This window comes from Oryctolagus cuniculus, chromosome 12 (genome assembly GCF_964237555.1).
Source record: "Oryctolagus cuniculus chromosome 12, mOryCun1.1, whole genome shotgun sequence".
Lineage (NCBI taxonomy): Eukaryota > Metazoa > Chordata > Mammalia > Lagomorpha > Leporidae > Oryctolagus > Oryctolagus cuniculus.
The window spans coordinates 26,399,194-26,415,025 of NC_091443.1; the positions used below are offsets into that span (position 1 = coordinate 26,399,194).

Sequence of the window (15,832 nt, forward strand, 5' to 3'; positions counted from 1 at the left end):
TATTGTTATTAAAAGAATAAAAACAGGTTTACAAGATTTTATCTTGATTTCTAGACTATAGAAGTAATGCTCATTTATTCTTTTAATTTTAGGCTATTCACCAGCACCTCCAACCTGCTTTATTCTTTGTGGTAATTTTTCATCGGCACCATATGGAAAAAATCAAGTTCAAGCTTTAAAAGGTATTGAGGATCCGTTTAATAAGAAATGTTTCTATACGTATATAAACTAAATTAACAAGAAATCCATCATAATATTTTCATTTAATTCAATAGATATAGGCTGTATTTAATCAAATATAATTTGATTTTTAGTGTTTAATGTAAATTCAATTTAATATCTCTTTAAAATTTTAGATGCCCTAAAAACTTTGGCAGACATAATATGTGAATACCCAAATATTCACCAAAGGTAATGATCTATACTGCTGTATTTTTTATTCAGATTGTTTTATTTAAAAGCATAAATTAATCCTAAGGTTTACATCTATGCTTATTAAGAAATGAATGGGGGGCCGGTGCTGTCGTGTGGCAGGTTAAAGCCACAGCCTGCAGCACCCGCATCCCATATAGGCACTGGTTCAAGTCCTGGCTGCTCCACTTCAGATCCAGCTCCCTGCTAATGCACCTGAGAAAGCAGTGGGTGATGGCCCAAGTGTTTGGGACTCTGCTCCTAGCTCCTGGCTTTGGCCTGGCCCAGACCTGGCCATTGCGACTATTTGAAGAGAGAACCAGCAGATGAAAATCTCTCTCTTTGTCTCTTCTTCTCTCTTTCTCTAACTCTCCTTTTCTTTTCTTTTTTGACAGGCAGAGTTAGACAGTGAGAGAGAGAGAGAGACAGAGAGAAAGGTCTTCCTTCTGTTGGTTCACCCCTAAATGGCCACTATGGCCGTGGGGCTGCATCAATCCGAAGCCAGGAGCCAGGTGCTTCCTCCTGGCCTCCCATTCGGGTGCAGGGCCCAAGAACGTGGGCCACCCTCCACTGCACTCCCGGGCCACACCAGAGAGCTGGACTGGAAGAGGAGCTACCAGGACAGAATCCAGTGCCTCAACCGGGACTAGAACCCAGGGTGCCGGCGCCACAGGTGGAGGATTAGCCTAGTAAGCCACAGCGCCGGCCCTAACTCTGCTTTTCAAATAAATAAATAAATAATTTTTTTTTGGGAAAAAAAGTCTAATGGTAGAAAGGGAAAATTAAGAAAATTAAAGGGGCTAAGAAATAAGATTGTCCTCATGTCATAATAATGTATGTTACTGTACTAGAAATTTATAATGAAAAGGTCAAAAGGAGTGATAATAATTTGAGTTCTTTGGTGATATTAAGGATCTAGAGCTTCACTCTTCAACCTAATGGTCACTAGCCACACGTATCTCTTTGCATTTTTATATTTAAGGTTACATTAACTAAAGTTAAATAAAATTTAAAATTCAACCATCAGCCACGCCAGCTACTGGCAGTGTGCTTGGGCCAGATACAGGACATTTCTGTCATCACTGTGTTGGACCGTGTTGGTCTGGAGACTTTTACTACTTCGCTGATTTGTGGGGTTTTTTGTTTTAATTTTTATGTATTTTTTTAATTTGAAAGGGAGAGACTGAGAGGCAAAGAGAAATGTCCCATCCACTGATTTATGCCCCACATGCCTGCACTAGCCAGAGCTGGACCAAGCTGAAGCTAGGAGCCTAGAACTCCATTGGGTTTTCCATGTGGGTGGTAGAGACCCAATTACTTGAGCCAGCACCTGCTGCCTGCAACAGTGCACATTAGCAGGAAGCGGAGGTTGGGAGCAAAGCCAGGACTCAAACCCAGGCTCTCCACTATGGGATGCAGGTGTTCCAAGTGACCTCTCAACTTCTAGGCTAAATATCTGCCTCAGTAGTTCATTTATTTACTTGAGAGGCAGAGTTACAGAGAGAGGGAGAGAGAGATCTTCCCTCCACTGGTTCTCTCCCCAAATGGTGGCAACAACTGGAGCTGGGCCAATCTGAAGCCAGGTGCCAGGAGTTTCTTCCACATCTCCCATGTGGGTGCACGGGCCCAAGCACTTAGGCCATCCTCCACTGCTTTCCCAGGCTGTTAGCAGGGAGCTGGATTAGAAGTTTAGCAGCCGGGACTGGAATCAGTGCCCTGAATGGGATGTTGGCTCTGCAGAAGGAGGCTTAGCCTACTATTGCCACGGCACCGGCTCCTAAAACTTAGTTTTAAAAAAAATTCATGGCTGGTGCCGCTACTCACTTGGTTAATCCTCTGCCTGTGGCAAATGACACCCCAGGTTCTAGTCCTGGTTGGGGCGCCGGATTCTGTCCCGGTTGCTCCTCTTCTAGTCCAGCTCTCTGCTGTGGCCCGGGAGGGCAGTGGAGGATGGCCCAAGTGCTTGGGAGGACTCGCATGGGAGGCTGGGAGGAGGCGCCTGGCTCCTGGCTTCAGATCGGCGCAGCACATTGGCCATGGCGGCCATTTGGGGGGGTGAACCAACGGAAGGAAGACCTTTCTGTCTCTCTCTCTCACTGTCTAACTCTGCCTGTCAAAAAAAAAAAAAAAAAAAAATTCATAACTCCTTAAAGGCAAAGATTTGTTGTTTAGGCTACTGTATGTATTTTTTTCTTAATCAATTATGTTGAATTTTGTTGCAGTAGTCGTTTTGTGTTTGTACCTGGTCCAGAAGATCCTGGATTTGGTTCCATCTTACCAAGGTAAGTGTGATTCAAGTATCTGCAAATCTAGAAAGTTTTATAAAATTGTAAAAATACGTTCTGTAGTAAATAACTTGTTTTCACAGGCCGCCACTTGCTGACAGCATCACTAATGAATTCAGACAGAGAGTACCATTTTCAGTTTTTACCACTAATCCTTGCAGGTAAATAACAGCATATTTTAAGCTTTTTTCCTTTCATTTAAAATATAAAAAAAAAATTCTTTTTTTTTTTTTTTTTTGTGATGTTTTTATTGGGGCAAGGACACAGGGCGGGAAAGGGTACCCCTCGCAGGTGCAGGGAATGTCCGTGCTTGTCAGTCTTCCTGGGATGCTTTATGGAGCTTTTTTTTTTTCTTGGCACTGCTCTTGCTGGGGGCGGCCTCCTCAGGCCCTTCCTCCTTGGCGGACTATTTCCTCTTTTTCTTGGGGACCTTCCTGGTGCCCGTCTCTTCCACATCATTCACAAAAATTCTAATATCTGATTTTTGACTGTTAATGAATAAAACCAAAAGGAAAATTCCTTTTATCTACTTTAGGTTTCCTGAAACTTGAACATAGTTTAACTATATTAAGTAATTCACTAATAATGATGTTGATGCTTGAGTGATTGGATGAGTGGTGTAAAAATACTCTCCTTATGTGTCCTTTAAGCACAGTTACAGTGGAAGCATGAAGATTGCATAGTCACTGGTTGTGGTCATCACGTCATCATAGGCTTTTACCGAGGGAACACCCTAAGGGTCAGTCTTTGGTTCATTCTTTCCTGCCTATCTTCACTCCTTCAGGGAGTTTATCTACTCCTGTAGCTTTAAATGCCATCTCAGTATTGGCAGCTGTCACATTTCTGTCTCCAGCACAGACCTTTCTCCAGCCTTTGTGTCTCACTGCACACCCCGCAGCTTCTTGAGTGTCTAGTAGACACCTTGACCATGAACTTCTGATCTTCCTCCTCCGCCAGCACCGCGTTTACCAGCCTGTTGCATCCTAGTCCATGGCACCTTTTGTCTTCCAGTTTGGATGTTTTTCCTCACATGCAGTTTCTCAACAAGTCCTGTCGACTTGAAAATATTCGCAGAATCCGGCCACTCGTCTCTGCCTCGCGCTCTGTGACCAGCTGCCTGGAGTGCTGTGAAGCCTCCTACCCAGTCTCTTCCTTCTACCCCTTCCCCTCCGCACTCTGTTCTCGCCATCGTCGGAGTGAGGGCGGCAGCGCGCTCCCTCCCTGGCCCCGAGAGCGGTCGTTCAGTAGCAGCCCACGTCCTTGCAGTGCGCAGCAAGGCCTTGCGTTCCCTGCCCCCGTCAGCTCTGTCTCCCCCTCCAACCCTTTGCTCCCTCCGCCCTGCCTCCCTCTGGCCCTCCAGCGTGCCGGGCGTGCTCCAGCCTTCGGGCTTCCGTGTTCTCCCTCTGATCTGGGCCTGAGGAAGCCCTCGCACCAGTGAGCACGTGGCTCACTCATCCTCCTCACTGTAAGCCCTGCCTCCATTTTCATCCCAATACCCCAAGCTGCTGCACGTCCCCCGTCCCCCGTCTCCCACGGGAGCCCTCCTAGCCTGTCCTTTCTTTCTCCCATTACGTAGTCATTTTCCAGCACACTGGAGAAATACCAGGTTTTTGGTTTACTTTCTCTGCCACCCCTCGTTAGATCATAAACTGCAGGAGGGCCAGGGTTTTTGTTCTGTTCGTTCACTCCTAGAACAGCGCCAGGCACATACTGAGAATTCAGTAAGGAACTGAGTTTTGCGTGATCACTTGCTACGAGCGTGGGTGGCGCTGTAGTGTGAGACATTGGCCTTTAAGATGATCTCGGCTTTCTGAGAAAGCTTCAACTGCTGTTTTCATTTCAGGATTCAGTATTGTACACAAGAAATCATTGTCTTTCGTGAAGACTTAGTGAATAAAATGTGCAGGAACTGTGTGCGTTTTCCTAGCAGCAACCTGGATATTCCTAATCACGTAAGTAACAGAGTCATCTTTGTTAAGCTGTCTTCCACGCTACTGTATGAAATTTTGTTGAGTCACGGGTAATGTGTCCTTGTGTTAGTGTTTATTTGTGGTGCAAGAGCATTTGTACACACTGCTGTGAATGCTAGCCAGGGGGTGTTTCTCAGCCTTCCACTGAAACTGTCCACTCCCGGCCAGAGAGGAGAGACAGGCACAAGCAAGATATTTTTTTGAGCTTTCTTTTTTTGCCTATAAAACCCTTAAATTGTACCTCAAAATATATTTGTTTAAATAAACTGTTTATATTTATGTTGATTACACGGATGTGTAGTATTTTATTTTGCAGTGCCAGTGGTCCCTGACCTAGAAGGGTACTTGAAAAATTTTGTGGAAAAACTGAATTCAAAGATAAGTTGATTTTGGTGCAAAACAAATCTAAAATCTCTGACTTGTCTTTTCGTGACACACACTTGCCATAAAATTCTGAAGACTCCCTCCCCCATCATAGAGCTGTCAACCCCTGCCTACGTGTGGACATCTAAGAAGTGTGGGATTAGAGCCTGTGGAACATTTTCATCATTCCTTTCATAATATTTCATTTACATAGCCTGAATATTGATCCTTGGTTTCACCCAAGCTATGAAGTTATTTTTCAATCAACAGAATTAATAAAATAGTTTATTGTACAGCTACAAATACAACTGATCCAGTATGACTCCTGAGGGAGTTGTTTTCATGGCTCACAGTATTAAATGAAAACCCTAGACCCTTGTCCCTAAAATAGAAGATATTTCCTTTCACTTGATACCAGTGTTTCCCAAAGTGCTCTGGTTCGAAGCTTTCCTAATTGTTTCTCAATTTTCCATGTTCTGTTGGTAATTAATATTCATTTGAATTCTTTGGCTATTTTCATGTTTACAAATTAACTGCAGTTTGTTTTCTTTCATAGTTTGTAAAGACTCTGTTATCCCAAGGCCATCTGACCCCACTACCTCTTTACGTCAGCCCGGTGTACTGGGCGTATGATTATACTCTGAGAGTGTATCCGGTGCCTGATCTACTTGTCATCGCAGACAAATATGACCCTTTCACTGTGACCAATACTGGATGCCTCTGCATAAACCCTGTAAGAATGTGCTTAACCTGGGATAGTTGTTATTTGTCAAGATTTGAGAACATTTCTTTCCATTTAAAAAATACTTAATGAAAGTATTGTTGGAGTAAAAACATGCAATTAATGAAACACTGAAGTGATATACACAGAAAATTCCTTACATTACTTTTAGTAAAGTATGACTATGTGACTGTAAAATGACTCTAGAAAAATGCATCTACATGAGTATTTTCCCCTTCAACGTAGCTTATAATGGGATACCTTTAATTTTTACATGGAAACTTTATTTCATAATGTTAAAGCCATTGGGAATTTCTACTGAAATATGACCGACTGAGCAAATACTTCATAAGCAGTGATAAAACACAGTTGTTTATGTCAAACATAGTAATACTTTCACAAGTCAGGTTTTTTTTTTTAAGATTTATTTATTTATTTGTAAGACAGTTACAGAGTGGGAGGGAGAGGCAGAGAGAGAGAGAGAGATCTTCCACCTATTAGTTTACTCCCAAATGACTGCAATGACCAGTGCTGGGCCAGGCTGAAGACAGAAGCCAAGAGCTTCTTCCAGGTCTCCTATGTGAGTGCAGGGACCCAAATACATGGGCCATTTTCTTCTGCTTTCCCAGGTGTGTTACCTGGGAGCTGGTTTGGAAGTGGAGCAGCCGGGTTTTGAACTGGTGCCCATATGAGATACCGGCACTGCAGGCGGCTGCTTAACCTGCTGGGCCACAGCACTGGCCCTTTACCAGTGATTTTTAATTTTCATGCCTCCTTGACTTGTGAACACAAGAGTTTAATACATCTTTCTTCTGGGTCATTCCTAGAAACACCATGCCCTGTTTATTATTTATTACTTTTTTCTTTGTAACATGTATTTTGGTTACTGCTTTTGTCAAACATATTTTGTCTGCCTATCTCTGAAATGGGACTTATCAACCCCAGCTCTTTTGACATTTCAGACCACATAATTCTGTCTTGTGTACCCCAGGAGGTGAGCAGTAGTAGCATCCTGCTGTTTTGCCAACCAAAAATGTCTCCAGATGTTTGCCAAGGGCCCCCTGAAGGATCAAGTCACCCCTGGTTGAGAACCACTTCTCTGAGGATGAACACAATTAACTGACTGCTTTCATTGCTTGAAATTCATGGCCTGATTTTTGCATAATCTTTATTTAAAAATATTCTCACTAGGCCGGCGCCGTGGCTCACTAGGCTAATCCTCCGCCTAGCGGCGCCGGCACACCGGGTTCTAGTCCCGGTCGGGGCGCCGGATTCTGTCCCGGTTGCCCCTCTTCCAGGCCAGCTCTCTGCTGTGGCCAGGGAGTGCAGTGGAGGATGGCCCAGGTGCTTGGGCCCTGCACCCCATGGGAGACCAGGAAAAGCACCTGGCTCCTGGCTCCTGCCATCGGATCAACACAGTGCGCTGGCCATTGGAGGGTGAACCAACGGCAAAGGAAGACCTTTCTCTCTGTCTCTCTCTCCCTGTCCACTCTGCCTGTCACACACAAAAAAAAATTCTCACTGGCACCAGCGCTATAGCACAGCAGGTTAAAGCCCCGACTTGCAGTGCCAGCATCCCATATGGGTGCCAGTTCAAGTCCTGACTGCTCCACTTCCAATCCAGCTCCCTGCTAGTGTGCCTGGGAAAGCAGTGGAGGATGGCCCAAGTGCTTGGGCCCCTGCATACATATGGGAGAACTGGAAGAAGCTCTGTGTGGGGAGCAACTGGGACTAGACTGTTACTCGAATTAAGACTTATTCTATGCATCTGCTCTCCCACAATATGGCGCTGAGAAGGGAGTAACAACTTCTACGCAGCTGCCTCTCGCCAACTTGAGTGATGACCTGCAGGAGCTGATCCTGCTCCTGATTGGTGGAGAGCAGCGTACTCGGCGTATGGGTAGCAGAGTTGGGATTGGTGGAAGAGGACTATAAAGGAGGAGAGAGACAACATGCACCAGGAACATCTAAGGGGAACATCTATCTGAAGGAACACCTGTGCAGCCCCCGAGAGAGCCGGCCGGTGGTGTGCCGCTCCCCCGCGGAAGTGGGGAAAGTGGCAGGGGAAACCGCCCTTCCACGGAGGTGGAAGGGTCGGTAGCCAACCCGGGAAGAACCAGCAGCAAACCCGGGGAGGGCCGAGCAGACAAAAGAACAGCGCAGGGTCCTGTGTTGTTCCTCCATGAAGAGGGGGAGCGACATACTGGTGCCGTGACTCGGATATGAAGCCTAGGCAGGGTTTAGTGTCGTTCCTCCATGAAGAGGGGGAGCGACATAATGGTGCCGTGACTCGGATAGGAAACCTAGGCAGGGTTTAGTGTCGTTCCTCCACGAAGAGGGGGAGCGACAGCTCTGGGCTCCTGGCTTTGGATCTGCTCAGTTGTGGTCATTTGGGGAGTGAACCAGTGGATGGAAGAGCTCTCTGTCTCTACTTCCCCCATTAACTCTTTCAAATAAATAAATCTTAAAAAAAACAAAACAAGGCCGGCGCCTTGGCTCACTAGGCTAATCCTCCGCCTTGCGGCGCCAGCACACCAGGTTCTAGTGCCGGTCGGGGCGCCAGATTCTGTCCCGGTTGCCCCTCTTCCAGGCCAGCTCTCTGCTGTGGCCAGGGGGTGCAGTGGAGGATGGCCCAAGTGCTTGGGCCCTGCACCCCATGGGAGACCAGGAGAACCAGGAGAAGCACCTGGCTCCTGCCTTCGGATCAGCGCGGTGCACCGGCTGCGGCGGCCATTGGAGGGTGAACCAACGGCAAAAAAAGGAAGACCTTTCTCTCTGTCTCTCTCTCTCTCACACTGTCCACTCCGCCTGTCAAAAAAAAAATAAATAAATAAAAAATTAAAACAAAACAAAACAAATATTCTTTCAAAATGAAGCTATTTCCTTATTTAAATTTAACTCTGTATATTCTCAAAGTTAATATTCTATTTAATCTTTTTTTTTTTTTTTTGACAGGCAGAGTGGACAGTGAGAGAGAGAGACAGAGAGAAAGGTCTTCCTTTGCCGTTGGTTCACCCTCCAATGGCTGCCGTGGCCGGCGCGCTGCAGCCGGCACACTGCGCTGATCCGATGGCAGGAGCCAGGAGCCAGGTGCTTTTCCTGGTCTCCCATGGGGTGCAGGGCCCAAGCACCTGGGCCATCCTCCACTGCACTCCCGGGCCACAGCAGAGAGCTGGCCTGGAAGAGGGGCAACCGGGACAGAATCCGGCACCCCGACCAGGACTAGAACCCGGTGTGCCAGCGCCGCTAGGCGGAGGATTAGCCTAGTGAGCCGCGGCACTGGCCATATTTAATCTTTAAAAAATGTTTTTCCTTTTTTATATCCTTATTTATATCTTCTCAGCAATGCCAAAATTTGCCCTTGGCTTTGTTTCATCCGTCTTGGTACTTCTGTTAGTGAACACCTGCTATGGGGTGGGCATTGGGTTGGGTGCAGGGGCTACAGAAGCTCCATGTGCTCAGTAACTAGTTGCATAGTAGCAGGCAACCGTGTGTGCTTACAGCTCAGTTGCTTTAGGGGCACGCGGAAGGGGCACGACTTTTGGAACCTGCTTGAGTGTCTGGGGTGCATGTTTAGCACTACACAGCACTGTTTATGTCTTCTACTAAGTCGTCACTCCGAAGCCTTTGCAGTCACCTTAGCCTTGGACTCTCGTCAACTTGAGACTTGCTCCACGTGGAGCTTACAGTAACACATTCTCTCTATGGAGAGCAGGCTAAAATCTCTCATTTTACACATTTTGTGGCTTTACTTTTGAGTATTAGATTTTAAAAATAGGGATTACTTTTTATAAAAGTAGGAATATTCACTTATAGCTATTTTTCTCTCCAAAGGGCTCTTTTCCAAGAAGTGGATTTTCATTCAAAGTTTTTTACCCTTCCAGCAAGACGGTAGAAGACAGGTAAGTGAGCCCACAGAAACGGCGAGGAGCCGCAAGCCTGCCAGTCCCTAGGTGTGCTGAGATTCTAAAAGATGCCCATTGAAGTGTTCTAGGCTGAGCTTCCTAGGGTCATGCCGTGCAACCCAGGACTGCAGGTGCTCGGGGGTACGTTTGTGTTAAACAGACAAAGAAGGGTTTTCTCAGGGCGTTCTCGGATGAGCGGTGGAGGTGGGCTCGTTCCTGCAGGCTGACCCCATGATGCTTCTTTTCCCAGACTCAGCCCTGCCCTCCATGTGGTGATTCTCAAAGCCTGGGGGCTCTACCTTAGACTGGTGAGGAGCCGGGTTGAGTGTGGCGATGGCTGGGGGCAGGGGGTGCAGAGTGGCCCTGGGAAAGAAGAAAGCGGTCTCCTGGCAGGTGTGGTTCCATGGGCTCACCTCCATACCACCTGCGTCACAGTCCTCGGTGGTCCTGTGAGCTCCCGCCTCTGGTGAAGAATGGGTGGCCAGTAGTTACACACCAGGTTCTCATCAGATACTAGAACCTGAATACACAGTGCAACTGTCTTTATTTATTTATGCAATGGACATATTTGTCTAAATAAAAATGCAAAGGTGAAACAAAAATTTCAAATAATTCTTAAAAGTATAAAATTGAGAAGATAAATAATCTGTGCTTTCCAACCCTGAAACCGTGATTAACAGCTTCTTTGTTTCTTGGGGGTAACATGTTACGCATATACTCTTGCTGCTCAGTACTCACGGGGGCCCAAGTCCATTCTTGAATTTCCTCTTGGGCTCTCTCCATTGACACGTACTTGATTCTTACTACATCCCAGGACCGCGTCAGTCTCGGGCAGTTCTTGGTTTGTAGGCAGACACTCTCATGAAGGTGGCAGTATCCTAGCCGCTCGCTCCTTGAGCCAAATGTGTTGGGGTTTTCCTAGCTTGCACCGATTTGGAATGGTTTTAGGTAAGGACACAAGCTCATCTCTAGCCTCACCTAGGACTCAGATGCTTCCGAGGACGTGTGTGTGTGTGTGTGTGTGTGTGTGAATGAGAGAGAGACTCCAGGATTAAGTCCTCTGAGGGTTGTCAGCCCGGGGCATGTAGTATCTTGACTACCTTTAGACCGACTTATATGGAGCTGACATTTGGTAATACCTACAGGCATAGAAAACTGTCTGCTATGGAAACCAGTTGTAGGAACCTAAGGTCTCCAGACGAGAGAAGTCCATTTACTGTCCCCTGAGGAAAGCTGTACCCCCAACAGATGTGCTTTGCTTTAACTGCTGGAAGCACAGTGCCGTTCGCCGACCGCCTGTGTGGCTGCAAGGACTTGCTGGCGTGAATGCTGGGTGCTAAGTCCTGGTCCTGCCCGTGTCTTGTTGGACTAGTTTTCCTCTTACCTGAAATTCCTCACTTCTACCATTTTATTACTTTTACCTCTAAAAGCCATCTTATATTCTTTTAAAATGAGTAGGTATTAAGTAAATAAACCATAACAGGAAACTAGTTGATTTACTAGAATAATATAAGGCACTTCAGCTACGTTTCTTAGTGTTGCCTGACTGCCATGCGCTTTAGATTTCTATTTCACGCTGACTTAGAAGTCACTTATGTAGCTGGCTCTTTTTGAAGTTTCTAGCATACTATCTAGCTTAATACTTGACATGTAATTGACTCACAATTTGTTGAGCTGAAATCGTTGGTTCCTTTATCTTCTGTGGCTCAATGAAAAAAGCCTTAACTTCCAAACTATAATTTAGTATTGGAAATTTAAGGAATCTTTTCTGTGCTGGATCAAACAAGTTGTCAACTTTATTTTTTGAGAGAAAAAGCTTTTTAAAGATAAAATAATCTCGTCTTCCTGCTACTTGGAGTTTCTCTTAGTGAGAAACACCTTAAGAGTGTTAGAAATGTAGTTAAAGCAGATCAGGCCGACACTGTGTCAATGTGTCCTTTTATTAAGAACTCAGTGTTGCCGGCACCATGGCTCAATAGGCTAATCCTCCACCTTGTGGCGCCGGCACCCCGGGTTCTAATCCTGGTCGGGGCGCCGCATTCTGTCCCGGTTGCCCCTCTTCCAGGCCAGCTCTCTGCTGTGGCCCGGGAGTGCAGTGGAGGATGGCCCAGGTGCTTGGGCCCTGCACCCGCATGGGAGACCAGAAGCACCTGGCTCCTGGCTTCGGATCAGCGCGGTGCGCCAGCTGCAGCGGCCATTGGAGGGTGAACCAACGGCAAAAAAAGGAAGACCTTTCTCTCTCTCTCTCTCTGTCCACTCTGCCTGTCAAAAAAAAAAAAAAAAAAAAAAAGAACTCAGTGGTGGGATGTAATAGGGAAATGCACATCTTCACAAAGTCAGAATGAAAAATGATAAAAAAAAAAAACTATTAAGGCAATTGGACAAGATTTCTTTTTTTTTTTTTGACAGGCAGAGTGGACAGTGAGAGAGACAGAAAGGTCTTCCTTTTGCCGTTGGTTCACCCTCCAATGGCCGCCACGGCCAGCGCGCTGCGGCCGGCACACCGCGCTGATCCGATGGCAGGAGCCAGGAGCCAGGTGCTTTTCCTGGTCTCCCATGGGGTGCAGGGCCCAAGCACCTGGGCCACCCTCCACTGCACTCCCTGGCCACAGCAGAGAGCTGGCGTGGAAGAGGGGCAACCAGGACAGAATCCGGCGCCCCGACCGGGACTAGAACCCGGTGTGCTGGCGCCGCAAGGTGGAGGATTAGCCTAGTGAGCTGCGGCGCCGGCCATGGACAAGATTTCTTAAGACCTAAAATGCACATACCAGCAATTGTATTTCTAGAATTTATCATATGGGTATACTTGAAGTTATGCAAAAAAGTAGGTATGGTTGTTTTATTATAATTTTATAATAACAAAAGATCAGAAACAGAGTATTTGATTTTTATTTCTTTCTTTGAGAGAGTACGCCCCCATCTGCTGGTTTATAACCTAACTGCCTACAAAAGCTGGGCTGGGCCAAGCCAAAACTGGGAACTCAATCCAGGTCTCCCTTGTGAGTGGCAGAGGCCAAAACAGGAGCCAGCTGCCTCCCAGGGCGCACATTCGCAGGAAGCGGGTGTCTAGGAGCCAGGCCCTCTGATATATGACATGGGCATCTCAATTGGAGGTTTGATTGTTAGGTCAAAAGCCTGTCCCCCCTTATTTAGATATATAGTATCTGTGTATGCATACTCAGCACTTTCCTAAATTTATTTAAATTTCAGAGTTATAACTAGTTCAATTATGATCAATTTAATGTATTTGATAACTGAAAAAAATGGGGTATGTAATAATGTGCCTAATATTCTACCTTTTGTGTGTGTGTTTTAAAAGCATAAGCCCAAATAGTCACGTTAATATATCAGGCTTCCCTGGTCCCCCCCCCCCCCCAATTTTTCTCTGATTACATTGTAGAAATGTAGTGTGAGGTTATTGTTAGGAACCTCCTTTGAAAGTGAACAATGTTTAAACTTTTTAAAATTAACTACAACTAAATATGAAAAAATGTACAATTAGGTTCCAGAATGTTTAATGTTATGAATTTTTTCTATTTACAGCAAGCTTCAAGGCTTCTGAGATTCTTAAAGACCATCTGAAGAAACAGAACTCATAAATTTCCTGTTTTATGTAATTGTGACATTAATTTTAAATGAAATGATAAACACTGGGGCCAGCGCAGTAGTGTAGTGGGTAAAGCCACTGCCTGCGATGCTGGCCTCCCATATGGGCACCAGTTCAAGTCCCCGCTGCTCCACTTCTGATCAGCTCTCTGCTATGGCCTGGGAACGCAGTGGAAGATGGCCCAAGTACTTGGGTCCCTGCACCTGCATGGGAAGACTGGAAGGAAGCTCCTGGCTTTGGATCTGTGCAGCTCTGGCTGTTGCAGCCAATTGGGGAGTGAACCAGTGGATGGAAGACCTCTCTCTGCCTCTCCTCTCTGTGTAACTCTTTCAAATAAATAAATAAATCTTAAGTAAATAAATGAAATGGTAAATTTTAGAATGTTCTGCTTTGATTTGTATTTTATGAAAATTTTGATATTAAATTATGATGGTACACTTTACAAAGCTTTATAGGAAAAATATTTTCAGCAGCCTTTAAAGCCTTTGTTCTTAAAAACATTTGTCTTCATCATTGTTTTAGTCGAACTTGGGTTTTTATCACCATAAAACCCCTAACAGTATATTCAGCAACCTTTAAATCATTTAAGCCACAGAACTTACCCTAATGACAGTGAAAACTTGTTTCCGGGTATTTCCATATTCATGACCTAATTATCTTTTTGCACTAAAAACTTAAAAGCAGTCCCCGTAGCTGTTAGAAGATAGCGTTTGGTTTGAGTTCTTTTCCATTCTGGCCTGCTGTGATGTAATACCGCAGACTGGGAAATCAGGACCGAAACTGACTGGCTTACAGTTCTGGGCACTGGGAAGTGTGAACCTGAGGGGCTCGCATGCGGGGAGGGTCTTCTTGCTCCATCATCCCATAGCAGGGCGAAGACAGGAAGAGAGAAACCAAAGGGGCCTACTCCTCCCTTTACGAGGAACCCTAGCCTCCTTTCACTGGGCCTTCCAGGCCTGATTCCCTGCCCACCTCCCCCCTCCTCCGCCCCCGGCACTGGGGATCACCTTTCCTGCTCATCCTTTGCTGGGGCCACATGAAAAACCACAGCAGGAAGTTTCCTGTCCTGTGCGTGATCACTCAGCACCACCCCCTTGTTTAGGTTATGGAGCTGATGAAATGATAGTCTAGAAATGAATCTGAAAGGCAGCAAGCTGTTAGAGGTACAAAGAGTGTTCCAAACGAGTGGTCTTAAAAATTGCAAGAGCCTGGACTAGAAGATGTTTCTTTTTTAAATGCATGTTTATTTGAAAGATCAACAGAGATCTTTCATCCACTGGTTCAGTCTCCAAATGCCCACAACAGCTGGGGCTGGGCCATGCCGAAGCCAGGAGCCTGGACTTCAAGTGCATCTCTGTAGGCGGCTGTCGCTCCCCCTCTTCATGGAGGAACGACATAGGACCCTGCCTAGGCTTCATATCCAAGTCACGGCACCATTATGTCGCTCCCCCTCTTCATGGAGGAACGACACTAAGCCCTGCCTAGGCTTCATATCCAAGTCACGGCACCATTATGTCGCTCCCCCTCTTCGTGGAGGAACGACACAGGACCCTGCGCTGTTCTTTCGTCTGCTCGGCCCTCCCCGGGTTTGCTGCTGGTCCTTCCCGGGTTTGCTGCTGGTTCTTCCCGGGTTGGCTACCAACCCTTCCACCTCCGTGGAAAGGCGGTTCCCCCTGCCACATTCCCCACTTCCGCGGGGGAGCGGCACACCGCCGGCCGGCTCTCTCGGGGGCTGCACAGGTGTTCCCCTTAGATGTTCCTGGTGCATGCCGTCTCTCTCCTCCTTTATAGTCCTCCTCCGCCAATCCTAACTCAGCTGCCCACACGCCGAGTACGCTGCTCTCCTCCAATCAGGAGCAGGTCCTGCAGCTTGTCAAGTTGGTGAGAGGCAGCTGGGTAGAAGCTGTTGCCTCCTCTCCCATCGCCATATTGTTGGAGAGCAGATGCATAGAATAAGTCTTAATTCCAGTAACTCAGTCCAGTCCGGGTTGCTCCCCACAGGCGGCAGGGATCCAGGTACTTGAGATATCTACCACCTCCCAGGGTGTGCATTAGCAGGAAGCTGGACTGGAAGAGAAGAGGCACATCCCAAGCTCTGACTTAACCCTCTATAACACAACACCAACCCTTATCTCTAAGTAATTTCTCTGAAATAGATTTAAATTGGGGGGTGAGGGTGATCTATTAATTTAAAAATGACCATCATGAAGGGGAATTCCTTGAAAAGATTTAATCCGAATGTAGTGATGTGAAGTTAGCAAGAAGAAAGTGGCAATTTTCTATGTGGTTTGAGGGTGGAAAATTTCAGAGTATTAGAAGGGTTTCAATGCTAGAAGAGCAAGAGTATATATTTACTTTCAAGAGTAGTCTGGAAAAACTGAAGTTTACAGGTGGAATGAAGGCTTAGGAAAATGTAACTATAGGCCTGGAAAGTGGGCGTGAAATAGACACACAAGGTGTAGGTCCTGTTATGAGAACAGTAAATCTATATTTGATAGGTTATAAAAGGGCTGTCGATGTTGCACAGTGGATTGGACCACTGCCCTTGACGCCAGCATTCCATGAGTGCC

At 46.3% G+C, this 15,832-nt stretch overlaps 1 protein-coding gene across 1 annotated transcript in view; it reads left to right on the top strand.

The window, feature by feature from the left end:
- POLE2 (DNA polymerase epsilon 2, accessory subunit) overlaps positions 1–13,643 on the top strand; it is a 34,823-nt gene extending 21,180 nt beyond the window's left edge. Inside the window, exons 12-19 of the mRNA XM_070053697.1 lie at positions 93–182; positions 357–411; positions 2,634–2,693; positions 2,780–2,857; positions 4,540–4,648; positions 5,586–5,762; positions 9,585–9,652; positions 13,199–13,643. Coding sequence (XP_069909798.1) covers positions 93–182; positions 357–411; positions 2,634–2,693; positions 2,780–2,857; positions 4,540–4,648; positions 5,586–5,762; positions 9,585–9,652; positions 13,199–13,217 — 656 coding nt within the window. The 3' untranslated portion in view covers positions 13,218–13,643. The remainder of the gene's footprint in view (positions 1–92; positions 183–356; positions 412–2,633; positions 2,694–2,779; positions 2,858–4,539; positions 4,649–5,585; positions 5,763–9,584; positions 9,653–13,198) is intronic.
- The last annotated feature ends 2,189 nt before the right edge of the window (positions 13,644–15,832 follow it).